The following is a 13,158-nucleotide window of genomic DNA, read 5'->3' on the forward strand; positions in this document are numbered from 1 at the left end:
TATTATGGACGTTGGCTCACACAGTGTGTGCATAGGACAGGATATCCTGGACTTTGGGGGTTTCTGCCCAGCCACCTGAAGAGTTAGATGGGATCTTATTCTCACCGGCTCATTGTAGGGGCCATACTGCTGTGGGATTAGTCTATCTATATTTATTAGGTTACTAAACCTTCTATGAAGTGCTTCCAATGTATTTACATTCCTTCCTAAGTGCGGATGCCAGTACTCTATGTGCTATTCCAGATGTGATCTCAATAATACTCTGCGTAAATGAAGCATAGTCTTCCTAGTTTTGTATTCAAATTCCCTCACAATGCACAATTCCATTCTGTTAGTTTGCCTAATTACTTGCTGTACCTGCATACTAATCTTCTGTGACTCATGCATGAGGGGACCCAGATCCCATTGTATCCCAGAGCCCTGCAATCATGTATTGTTCAGAGAATATTCTTTTCTGCTTCCTGACAAAATGGACAATTTCATATTTTCCCATATTATACTCCATTTACCAGACATTTTCCACATCCCTTCACCTATCTTTATTAGTTTTTAACCTTCTTATTTCTTTCTCACAAGTTATTTTCCCCTATCTTTGTGTCATCGCCAAACTTAAATGCCATACTTTTGCTCCCTTCATCCATTGATGTGGATTGTAACGATCTGAGATCCCAGATCTCTGTGGCACACTAATCATTACATCTTGCCAGTCAGTAAATGACCCATTTATCATCATAGTATCCCTACAGTATGGAAACAGGCCATTCAGCCCATCGCGTCCACACCAACCCTCCAAACAGTATCCCATCCAGACCCACCCCATGCCCTGTCTCTGTAACCCTGCATTTCCCATGGCTAATCCACCCACCCTGCACATTCCTGGACACTATGGGCAATTTTAACATGGCCAATCCACCTAAAGCACATACCTTTGGACCGAGGGAAGAAACTGGAGCACCTGATAGAAACCTACACAGGCACGGGGGAATGCATAAACTCCACACAGATAGTCACCCGAGGCTGGAATCGAACCCAGGTCCCTGGTGCTGTGAGGTAGCAGTGTTAACCACTGAGCCACAGTGCTGGCCTCTATCATCTGACCATGCTAATATATTTCCCTCTATACAATGAACTTGTTTTCCACAATAATCTTTGATGTGGCAACTTATCAAATGCTGTATGGAAATCTAAATACAGTACATCCGCCAATTCTCCTTTATCCACAGCATATGTAAACTGCTAAAGAAATCCAATGAATTTTTAAACATGATTTTCCTTTCCCTCAAAAAACAGATCATTTTACTGATAGCCAAGAACAAGAAGAAGGGAAACTAGCCTACCATTTTCCTCTCCCTATGTAACAGGTGGTGAGCTGTCTTCTTGAACTGCTGCAATGCATGGGGTGTAGGAACACTCACTGTGCTGCTAGGAAGGGTACTCCAGGATTTTGACCTGGCGATAGTGAAGGAATAATGATATAGTTCCATGTCAAAATGGTGTGTCAGAGTGGAGGGGAAATTGCAGGTGATGGTGCTGATACATACTAGCTGCTTTTGTCCTTCTAGGTCATTAAGATTGGAAGGGGCTATTGAAGAAGCCCTTGGTGAGTTGCTGTAATGAAACTTGTGGATGGCACACCCTGCTGCCGTTGCCCATCAGTGGTGAAGGGAGTGAATGATGTACAAGGTGGATGGCATGTGTTTTGTGTTAGCTGCTTTGTCTGAATTTCTTGAGCTCGTCGTGTAGGGGGATAGCATATTAGCATGGACAGAAGCAGACAGTAGGCATAAATGGGTCATTTTCTGATTGACAGGGGGTAATGATTGGTATGCCACAGAGATTAGTGCTGGATCCTCCGGTTTTTACAATCATATCAATGACTTAGATGAAGGGACCTCATGTATGGTTGTTGCACTCATCCAGGCAAATAGGCCATGACGCAATGACTTGACCTTTGTAGATGGTGGCCAGGCTTTGGGGAATTTGGAGGTGGGCTACTTACTGTAGAATTCCCAGCCTCTGACTTACTCTTGAAACTACATTATTTATAGGATGGTCCTTGTAATAACTCAGGAAGCTTGACTGGAAAAGAACATTATTTATTGTCGAACACTAGAATCATAAAATCCCTACAGTGTGGAAACAGGCCCTTCGGCCCAACAAGTCCACACTGACCCTCAGAGCATCCTAACCAGACCAATCTCCCAATAACCCACCTAATCTACACACTCCTGAACATTACGGGCAATTTAGCACGGCCAATCCATCTAATCTGCACATCTTTAGACTGTGAGAGGAAACCAGAGCACCCGGAGGAAATTCACACAGACACAGGGAGAACATGCAAACTCCACACAGACAGTCGCCCGAGGGTAGAATCGAACCCAAGGGCGTGGTGCTGTGAGGCAGCAGTGCTAACCACTCTGCCACCGTGCTGCCCCAAAACTAAAAACGAGCCACTACTCATGATGTACACAGGCTAGTCCTGGCCTGGTACAGACAGTTATGCAGACCCATCCCTGGACCTGCTTTGTTTATTTTTAATTTTTCTCTTTTCTTTCATATCCAGAAGTGTTATCACACACAACTGAATGATGTTTTCTTTCCATCACCAAATCACCGTGGCTTTTTATCTTCTATTAACCGCCACCAGTAAATCTCGGTCTGCTTTCCTTTTATTCTTGGTCTGTTTGATAAAGGGCTCAGGTGATGAGTTCTGGCTGGGCAGGCCATTGCCGGTTACCAAGCGAACTCATATTCAGTGAGCTCCACAGGGAGATTAATTAGTGGTTCCCCACAGGCCTTAGAGGTTATCAGAGTCCTGTTCAGTTTTGTTGATAATGAAGCAATAGCCATTAAATGTCAAGGCAAGATGGTTAGATTGTCTCTTGTTGGAGATAGTCATTGCCTGGCACTTGTCTGGTGTGAATGTTCCTTTCTCTTTATCATGTCAAATCTGAATGATGGCTAGATCTTGCCAAATGCAAATACGTCCATGAGTACCTCACAGGAGTTAGTGACAATCTCTTTGTTGGGTAGCTCTTACAACCAAGAATCTAATATTGAAGGTATGTGAGAGAGTGTAATATTTGTACACCCAAGGGTGCCTGAGTAGGTAGGTGTCATGGCTGCCTCCAGGGAAATGTGAGCATTCCTGCAGGATACATAGATTGCCGACTATACTCATACTATACTAACCACTGCACCTGACCGGACTGAAATTCCTTCCTGTTAATAATGGACCCTGTGGGAGACTGAATGGTCTCAGTCTGTCAGTCCTACTCCTGACAGGGTCCTTGAGACCAAGGATGACATTTTTTTTTATTTGATTTGATTTATTATTGTCACATGTACCGAGATACAGTGAAAAGTATTGTTTTGCGTGCTATACAGGCAAATCATACTTTACATAAGTGCATCAGGATAGCAGGACAGAGTGCAGAATACAGTGTTACAGCTGCAAAGAAGGTGCAGAGAGAGAGAGATCAGCAATAACATTCGAGAGGTCCATTCAAAAGTCGGCTAACAGCAGGGGTGAAGCTGATCTTGAATCTGTTCGTGGTCCTGAGCCGATAAACCAGTCAAACTCTGGATTGCACACCCCCTGCTGCAGCTGGCCAGAAGGTGATCAGGCAGGCAGTGGGGAGCCGTGAGATTTCACATGCTGTTTCCACATTTTTCCTTCCATCTGGTCTTGTTGGAGATCTTTGAGGTGGGTGACACATTTGCAGTTACTCCTTCTCCAGTTCGCATGGATCTAGGTCAAGAGATTCCCATGAGCTGATGGGGATGTTACACTTTCTCAGCAAGGCTTTGGGGATTTCCTTGAAGTGTTTTCTCTGCCCTTGTGGTAGGCTGTCCTCCTTTAACAGAGCTTGGAGTAGAGACCTTATTCTGGAAGTCTGTGCCTCATGCAGATGATGTACCTGTGCGGACAGTAACCAATGTTCTGGCCTGAGGAGGTCGGCCTGGGGAAGGACATCAAGAGATAGTGTGAAAGTGAAGCCAAACATTACCCACACACTATATGTGAGCGCCTCTTAAACCTGTTAACTATCTCTTTTACTGCTTTCTCCCTCATCTGTTTATATTCATAGAATCATAGAATCCCTATGTATAGAAATAGACCATTTGGCCCATTGGGTCTACACTAACCCTCTGAAGAGCATCCAACCCAGACCCAGTTCCTACCGTATCCCTTCATTTCCCATGGCGAATCCACCTACCTGCACATCTTTGGACTGTGAGAGGAAACCGGAACACACATAAGAAACCTACACAGATTTGAGGTGAATGTGCAAACTCCACACAGGCAGTCGCCCAAGGGTGGAATCGAACCCAGTTCCCTGGAAATCCAAGTAGCACTCCTGTCTACAGCATCACCGTGTCATTCGTGTGCTCAGTGCCTGCAGTTCCCAGAATCTATTAGCTTGAGCCATTCGAGTGTACACATGTCATTAAAACATCAAATCTTACAGCACAAAAGGAGACTATTCGGCCTATTGTGTCTATGTCAGCTGTTTGAAAGAGAGTCATAGAATCAAAGAGCTATCCAGTGAAGCCTCATTTGCCTGCAGTTTCCCCATAGGTCTGCAAATGTTTCTGTTCAGTTATATTTTCAGTTCTCTTTTGAAAGTATTATGTCACTTGAAGAATGAAGATGACTTTACAAAATGGGCCATCTGTCCTATCAGTGAGTTCCCAATACTTGTTTCCTCAAAACGTAAACAGTCATTGCCCTGAGGTCTGTTATTGGGTAGAGAGTTGTCTGAGTGATTCGCTGTGTAAGGATTTTAAAATATACATGATGGGGAGGTGCCAGTGTTGGATTGGGGTGGACGAGATCAGAAGTCAGACGACACCAGGTTATAGTCCAACAGGTTTGTTTGAAATCACAAGCTTTCAGAGCGCTGCTCCTTCATCAGGTGAAGTCACTTCAGGCACGTTACCTGGCAAAGGAGCAGTGCTTCGAAAGCTTGTGATTTCAAATAAACCTGTTTGACTATAACCTGGTGTCATGTGACTTCTGACCTTTAAAATACACAATTAAGATCATTTTACTTTGTTTGATTCCTCTTGATAAATTGGTTAATAATGAAAAGTAATTTGTGTTGGACATTTCAAAACATCAGTTTGCAAAGTGCAGAGTGTTGATGTTATTCGGTGAACCAACAGTACGATGATATCAAGACTAGAGAATGGTCTACCCAGCGTGATTAGATTTGGGAGTAATCTAACGTAATTTAGACATGGGATTGGGAGTGGGCGATGGTGTTTTGGAAAAGCTGATTTACAGAAGTGGGTGGATGGAGGCTGGATGAGATGACAGAGGAATGCAAGGAACAAGGGAAGGCCATTTAGCTACACAAGCCAACTCGGCCATTTGATTAAACCTTGGCTGGTGCGCTGTTCAGTTAATTTATCTGCTTTTGCATTATGTCTCCTGAGGCCACAGAATTTGTGTTGGGGAGGGGGAAAAGACCAGGCTGTGATCTCCCCACGGTGTATTCAATGGAAATTCTGGATCAAGTTAAAAAAGAGTGACTTGTAGATGTGGAAGAGGAGAAGCCAAAGATTCATCCTTGGAAAACTCACAAGGTAATGGCACCAAAACCTTAAGACCCTTCCACGTAATTTTTGAGGGCTGCAGTTGCTGCCTTTCATCCTCATGACTCCATCATTGGGGTATAGAGCCTCTTGCTCCAAGGGCTGCCTGGCCTGTTGCTGGGAAGCCTCCACAAACATCCCAGGTGCAATATTCAAATGGTGCGATGGTACCACTTGGTGCCTATGGAGCGGGCAGTCGAGCTGGTTCACAGATTGCTCCAGGAAGGGTGCCATAGGTGGGCAGGGTTTACCCCTCCCCCTATCTCCAGCCCTGACTCTGCAATCCACAGAAAATCCAGGATTTCAGATCACTGACCTTCCACCAGAACTGACAAAAATTGGACAGACAACTGGTTATTAAGAAAGTACGCAGGAAAGGGTGGGACAGGGAATTAGAGAACAAAAAGGACTTCTGCTGTAGAGAGATAATGGATTGCTGACTGACATGGAAGCAGAATGATGAGTCATACTGTGTTGAAGTGTACTGTTGCCATTAATGGTTTATGGTGAAGTAAAGCAATACATTTCGCAAGAAGACAAGTAATCTTTGGAGTCTTGTACAATTTTTCTTATAAAGCTCGGTCCCAAAGGAGCTCTGGCGTCATACAAACTTACTTATTAGGAGATGGAATATTTCCCTCCAAATAGCAGCAGTTCACAATGTTGCCTGGAAAATATCATGTGCTGTCAGTGGCTGAAGGCTTTCCTGATTTGGTAATGGTAATGTTGTCAGTGATGTTTGCCCACCGTTAAGTGGCAGCCTAAACACTGGATGCCACATGATACAATTGATTCCAAGACGCCAATACTTTTTTTTAATAGTGTATTTCTAGTCCTGGGTACACTCTGTAGCTGGAACACAAACATAACTATTGTGCAGTGAAATCCTCCTTAAACTGTCACACAGTATAAACATTCCCTAGTTTGCCTTTTAACCGCTCCAACTGGGTTAACAATGACTGGAGCATGGTGGGAGGTCACCTAAGAAGTCACTATATATTATAGTAGGGTATGGGAGCAAAACTATGATGTGTACTTCACAACTGTTACTGCAATGCATTTGGGGCATTTCAGCCCACACGCGCGCACCGACCCACACACGCAACCACACAGACAGACACTCACAGATGCACACTCGCACACAAACACCGACCCACACAGATGCTCACATATGCACATGCACGCATCCACATACACACACGCACACTCACATGCACAAACATGCATCCACACGTGCACCCACATGCACACTCAGATGCACACACATGCACACACACACAAATGTGCACCCATACTGTCACACACACACCCAGCCGCACACACGCAGATACACACACATCCAGCGACACACATGCACACACACACACGTGCACACATGCGCGTGCGCACACGCACATGCTCACACACTCTCTCTCTGTCTCTCTCTCTGTCTCTCTCTCCTTCTTTCTCTCTTTCTAAATTCAAGTCATCTTTTCAAACCTTACATATTATTCTGGAATGTAGATTGTATGAGCTGGGTTTTTGGCCTCAATTGGTGCCTGGATCAGAGGTGGGAGAGGTCATAATTTAGATCTGTATGCTAGTTCTCCAGCTCCATCCTGTGTTTGGAATGTTTTTGGAGAGGTGGGATCTGGGCAGGCAGCTGTTACAATTGAGAGATTTGTAAGATTATGTTTTAGGATTGCATCTTTAATTTAAGGTAAAATGAATGGGATCATGTGACTGGCTCTAACATTGGCCCTGACAGCAAACCCTGGGTGATTTGGTGGTTACAAGTTAAAAGGGGCCCAGATTTTTCTTACTGAGAAGAAGTTGCAAGGTGTTTACCCATGGACACAATTGGCAGCAGCCTGTGCGCTAACCATGGATATTCTATGAGGCTCCAAAGTCCCAGAAAATTGTTAAGAATATTGGGTTGTCAATAAGAGTGGTTTAAATTATCCATTTGCACTCTCAAGAATAGCTAATTAACATCTCCACGTGGAATATGAGGCCCTTGGAAATCTCATTGCCATGGATATGGGCATCAAGGAGGAAAGGATTTCTGTGATATCCCTGAAAACTATCAGGCACAGATAATCTGCTGGGATCTGAGAGGTAAAAGCAGCTAGAGCTCAAACATTTCTGTGGCTCACCATATCAGGATACTGGTTGAAGCTCGTGCTAGGAGTCAAAAGACCAATTTGTGAGGAGTTAAATCGAAATTGTAAGATTCACCCAGCTTGCCCAAGAGGGTGGATCTCTTGATTGATCAATTCATTTATTGTCACGTGTACTGAAATACAGTGAAAAGCTTTGTTTATGAGCAGTACAGGCAGATCATAGTAAGCAAAGCTTATACAGATCAAAAAGACTTAGACTGAGACATACAGATATATTGCACAGGGCATGAGCTAGGCAAGATCAACGTTAGCAAGATCAGCGTTGTTTGAGGCTAGAAAGTCCATTCATCAGTCTAATAAAGGCCGGGAAGAAGCTGTTCCTGAACCTGCTGGTGCATGTGTTCAGCTTCTGTATCTTCTGCCTGATGGAGGAGGTTGTAGGAGATCATTACCAGGATGCGATGGGTCTTTGATGATGTTGGCAACCTTTCCGAGGCAGCGAGCCATGTAAATGGAGTCCATGGATGGAAGGTTGCCTTCCGTGATGGTCTGGGCTGTGCTTACAACCTTCTGTAGTTTCTTACAGTCCTGGGCAGAGCAGGTGCCATACCAGGCTGTTATGCACCCGGACAGTATGCTTTCAATGGTGCGTCTGTAGATGTTGGTGAGGGACCTTATGGACATGCCAATTTTCCTGAGCTGCCTGAGGATGAAGAGGCAATGTTGTGCCTTCTTGGCTGTTGCGTCTACATGGGAAGTCCAGGATAAGTTGTTGGTTGTTGACACTCCGAGGAATTTGATGCTCTTCACCCTCTCAACCCCCATTTCTGTTGATGCAGATGGGGACATGTTCTCCTCCTTTCTTTCTGAAGCCAATGATCAGTTCTTCAGTTTTGACAATATTGAGAGAGAGGTTGTTCTCTGGTGGTACTGTCATATTGAAGGACAGCTCTGGGATTAGACATACTATCCTGAGAAAGGAAAAGATCAGAAGTACATCCTGATGATCTGAGAATCATTTTACACTGATTCCGATAGGAACTAATGTTGACTCAAAGGACAATGTAAAGTATACCTGATACTGGTGTTTTTGGTTGTACTGTAAATAAGAAAGGGGTATCGTGTTCTATATAGTAAACATTTGAACATCTGAAATAGAAGCAGAAATAGACAAGTCAGCCCCTTTAGCCTGCTCATTATTGAATGAGAGCATGGCTGATCTCTTTGCGTTTCAAATTCCACTTTCCCATCTACCCTCAATAAACTTTGATTCCCCTGACTAACAAGAACCTATCCACATCTGTCTTAAAAATATTCAATTATCCCAGCTCCACTGCCTTCTGACACAGAGTTCTGAGGTTACCCAAATCCTGAGAGCAAAAGGTTTCTCCTCTTCTCGGTCCTGAAAGGGAGACCTCTAATTTTAAAAACATTGCCTCCTAGTTCTAGGCTGACCCACAAAAGAAAACATCCTTTCCATGTCCAACTTGTCAAAATTATTCAGGCTCTGTCATTCTATTGTCAACTTTCCCATACACGCTGTTTCCCTTACTGTCAGATAGAAAATATATGGTGACAATACCCAACCAGAAATTGGGAGCAACTCCAGCTCACCGCCCACTCCTCTGGCCCTCTATCATAGACAGTAGTCACCAACATCTCAGGGCACTCTCCAGACGTTGACTTTGGAAATGTGTCAGCTTCTTCCCATCACAGCGCAACTCTGATCCACTTACAGCACAGTTCTGCACTTCATTGCAATGCTGCTGCAAGGAGGCCAACACCCACCTCAGGGATCACACCAGGTCCATGGCAGGCTGCTCCTTTGTTCTTAGAATGCGCTCACTCTACGCCAACTTTGTGCTCGCAGCATCTCTCTCTGGCCTGGTCTTTTTGTGCTTTGCCCCAACTGTCAGAGCTGAAAGACTCTGAGTATTCTCACGCCTTGCCTTTTAGCACAGACACAAGGCCGGGCATCTTTTCTATGGTTGTCAGCAACCTTCAGGCAAGGGGGTGAGTGACCTGCACTATGCCAAGTCAATGTCACACCTGTGCCACGTACCAGCAGCTTCTGCAGCAAACACACTGCATGTGCTTCAACCAAATAGCCATGTCTCAAAATCTAAAGGGAGTAGCCCTCTCTGAAGTAGAGAGACGCCTTTCAGTCAGAGAATCCTGGCACAGCCAGTCCAGAGCAACCTCCGATATCAATCTAGAGACTTGCGGGGGGAGCAAGTCAGCCGCTTGGGATGGTCATGGCAGGAGCCTCTCTTTTAGGCCGAGATACTGACTGTCAGCCAGCCCACCATTTACCCAGGCTCTTTCTGCCATATTGTTAACCTTTTCCTCTTGGAATGAGGCACAGAGAGGAATTGAGTGAGATGAAAGTTTCTGGTGCAGCCAGTGCAGATGGGGAAGAGGGAATTAGGGGTGCCGAGTGTGAGAGTAGGTAGTGCAGGGGCCGTGCATGCAATACCGTGGGGGGAATTGGCTGGGTGTGAGCGAGCAAGGTAAGATGTTGCATGTGAGAGTGACAGCCTGAGCTGTGGGAGGAGGAAGAAGATATAGCATGTGAGGTAGCAGCAAGGAATAGTAACACTTCCCTTTGCAGAACAGAGAAGGTCATTGATGGTCTTCCAGCATTGCTGAGCCTCCGTTGGACCTTCCACACAGCACTGAGCCACGGGGGAAGCTCCGAGCAGCCTGGCAGCATCTGGTGCTGTTGTCTCCTCTGCTGATCCTGAAGGAAGAGGTTGGCCCCCTTTGGGCTATCCAATCCTCCAGGTCACTGTCAGCAAAGCAGGCACCAATTTCTCTTTCACCAGGCAATTGATAGGAACCGTGCAGGGCAGCTCCAGCCCTGACCAATTGCACGGCTGGGCCCTAAAAATGGCCCTGGTGTGTCAGGAATCCCAGGAGGCATCGGCAGTGACAAGTATTTCCGCCCACAAAGTGGGCAACTGCAACGAGTAGTATGCTATAGTGTGTGGAGCATGGGTAATGGGGAAAGTTTGTGACGATAGCTGAGAAATCTTGCTAGGCCTCGGGGAGAGAAACCGTCCAAGAAGCTTGCCAAAATTGACTCTTAGCCAATAGCTAGTAAAATTCGGCCCTGTGTTTTTATTGATCTAAAGCACTAGTCTGGTATGCCAGCCTACTTCAGGCAGCTCAGCTTTCATGCCCACATGGTTGACCTTATTAAAGTTTAAAAAGCTAGCCTTGGACCCGATCTTCTCCTTTTCAAGCTGGATCTACCACGCAATCATGTGGTCACTACTACCCAGAGGTTGTTAATTAAACCTTTCACATTACATAATACTGAGTCCAGTATAACTTGCTGTCTAGTCATTTCCAAAATGTGCTGTTATAGGAAACTATCTCAAAAGCATTCTATGAACTACTTATCAAGGCTACCATTGCCACTGTGTTGTTTTATGTTTATATGTGGTTTAAAGTTACCATGATTATTACTGTGATAAAAAGGTGTACAGCTCGATGAACACAGCAGGCCAGGCAGCATCAGAGGAGCAGGAAAGCTGATGTTTCGGGTCTGGACCCTTCTTCATCTGTCCCTTCATCTCAGGCACTCAGTATTTCTGCTTGTATATTCTGTCCCACATTTCGGTTCCTGTTAGGGGGCATGTGAACCACACCCACTAGTGACTTCTTTCCTTTAGCATTCCTCATCTCTACTCAAATTGATTCTACACCCTGTCGTCTTGAATCTAGGCCATCTCCAACTGTTGTACACATGCCATCTTTGATTAACAGTGTTAGCCTTCTACCATTACATGGCTTTGTATTTCTCTTGAATAGTGAGGGCTATCTGATATTCAGGACCTAATTCTTGAACCTGTGTTGCCGTAATGGTTGTCAGATCATGTTATTTACTTAAACATGCTGTACGCATTCAGATTCGGAACCTTTAACTTTGTCTTTTGTAACACTTAGTCTTGATTGTTGGTGTATTCCTGACTTTTTTTCTCTGTCTGCTACTTGCTGCCATTCACTGATCCTCATTGCCCATATTACTATTTTCTCTCCTGTGACAACTCTTTGATATACTAAGGGTGGAAATGTATAGGTGTCTGAACAACGCGGCTATGGCAAGATTTGTGGCAGAATCGGGCAAGAAGTCTGGCACGGTACATCTCGATGTTGAGAGGATCTTGCTGCATCTTTAATGGATTTGCTGGGCAGCAAAAGTGATTTTCTCGCTAGGCAGTGGTGACGTGCCAGTTAAGGGGGATTATTGCTTGTTAAACACACTAATGGCACAATTCACCTCATTAATATTCATCTTATCAAATATGCAAAAAAATGCTGGCCTTCGAGATATTGTGACACAATGCTAGGATTGTTCAGAGCAATGGCTTACATGTGGTTTGATAAAGTGCACTGAACTGGATGATGAATAACTGGTGAGCTGTAAGGAATTGGGCCTGTCTTTGGCTGGTGAATAATTGGGAGCTGAGGGAGAAGGAATGGAGTACTCACTTATTGATGATCATTTCTCACAGGGAACTCCTGTTCTTTAACTTGTCATCTTGTTTCTTCTGTAGGTCACTTTACGGCAATGATCTGGAAAAGCAGCAAGAAGCTGGGCATTGGGAAGGCCTCGGCTTCCGATGGCTCCACGTTCGTAGTTGCTAGATATTTCCCAGCTGGCAACATCATGAACCGGGGCTATTTTGAGGAAAATGTTCTGCCTCCAAAGAAGTAAATTTGTAAAATTTGAAAAGGACTGTAGATTCCATCAATGGTAAAGAATGAAGGATATGAACTCTTGGACATTCACCTGTATCACTTATCGCCCAATGATTTGATCCTGCAACATCTTCCTCATACACATCCTCATATAATGCTTAAAAGGACTTGTTGCTGATGCATTTGTTGTACCTTATTTAGAAATTACAAAACATATGAAATGGGGCAAAATGAGACACCAGCCTATTGTACGTCACTCCCTGCTACTGCACACCCCCAGCTACCCGTACTTTGGATAATAATAACTTAGAGCAGCGGGTGGCAATTTAGGGCTTGGATGAAACATCATTTTCATTGAGTACATCATCCTTTTGCAGCCTTACCAAGATCTCATGCTATCATAACTTGCAGGTTACTTTTAGTAATTCAGCAAGTCATTTATTCTTCCGTTCTTGGTCATTTTGTAGGCCTTTCACTTGACTAGCTATTACACACATATTCACCATAGCCCTATATGTTATTGGGGATATCCAACTATGGGAAAAGTATAAGGTATCGCAGCTTAGACAAACCTTGACCTCAGCTACATCAGCACATCTTCACCTCCATCTGGGAGCAGGGACAGTGATGAGGAATGGCTGATTTCTCTGAGGCAAAATGCAGCATCTTTAGTGCAATCTTACCCCTGTTCTTTCTGAGATCAGGTTACTCCACAGAGGGTCCCAAACCAGGGATTGCAGGCTGC

The 13,158-nt window shown here is 44.6% G+C and overlaps 1 protein-coding gene across 1 annotated transcript; it reads left to right on the forward strand.

Moving 5' to 3' along the window:
• The first annotated feature begins 10,595 nt into the window (after positions 1 to 10,595).
• Positions 10,596 to 12,429, forward strand: LOC125488404 (Golgi-associated plant pathogenesis-related protein 1-like). Its single transcript, XM_048621478.1, has 2 exons — positions 10,596 to 10,641; positions 12,269 to 12,429. The coding sequence occupies exons 1-2, from the start codon at positions 10,596 to 10,598 to the stop codon at positions 12,427 to 12,429; spliced, it is 207 nt and encodes a 68-aa protein (XP_048477435.1).
• The last annotated feature ends 729 nt before the right edge of the window (positions 12,430 to 13,158 follow it).

This window comes from Rhincodon typus, unplaced genomic scaffold, assembly GCF_021869965.1.
Source record: "Rhincodon typus isolate 14 unplaced genomic scaffold, sRhiTyp1.1 hic_rhity00000693, whole genome shotgun sequence".
NCBI classification, from domain to species: Eukaryota; Metazoa; Chordata; class Chondrichthyes; order Orectolobiformes; family Rhincodontidae; genus Rhincodon; species Rhincodon typus.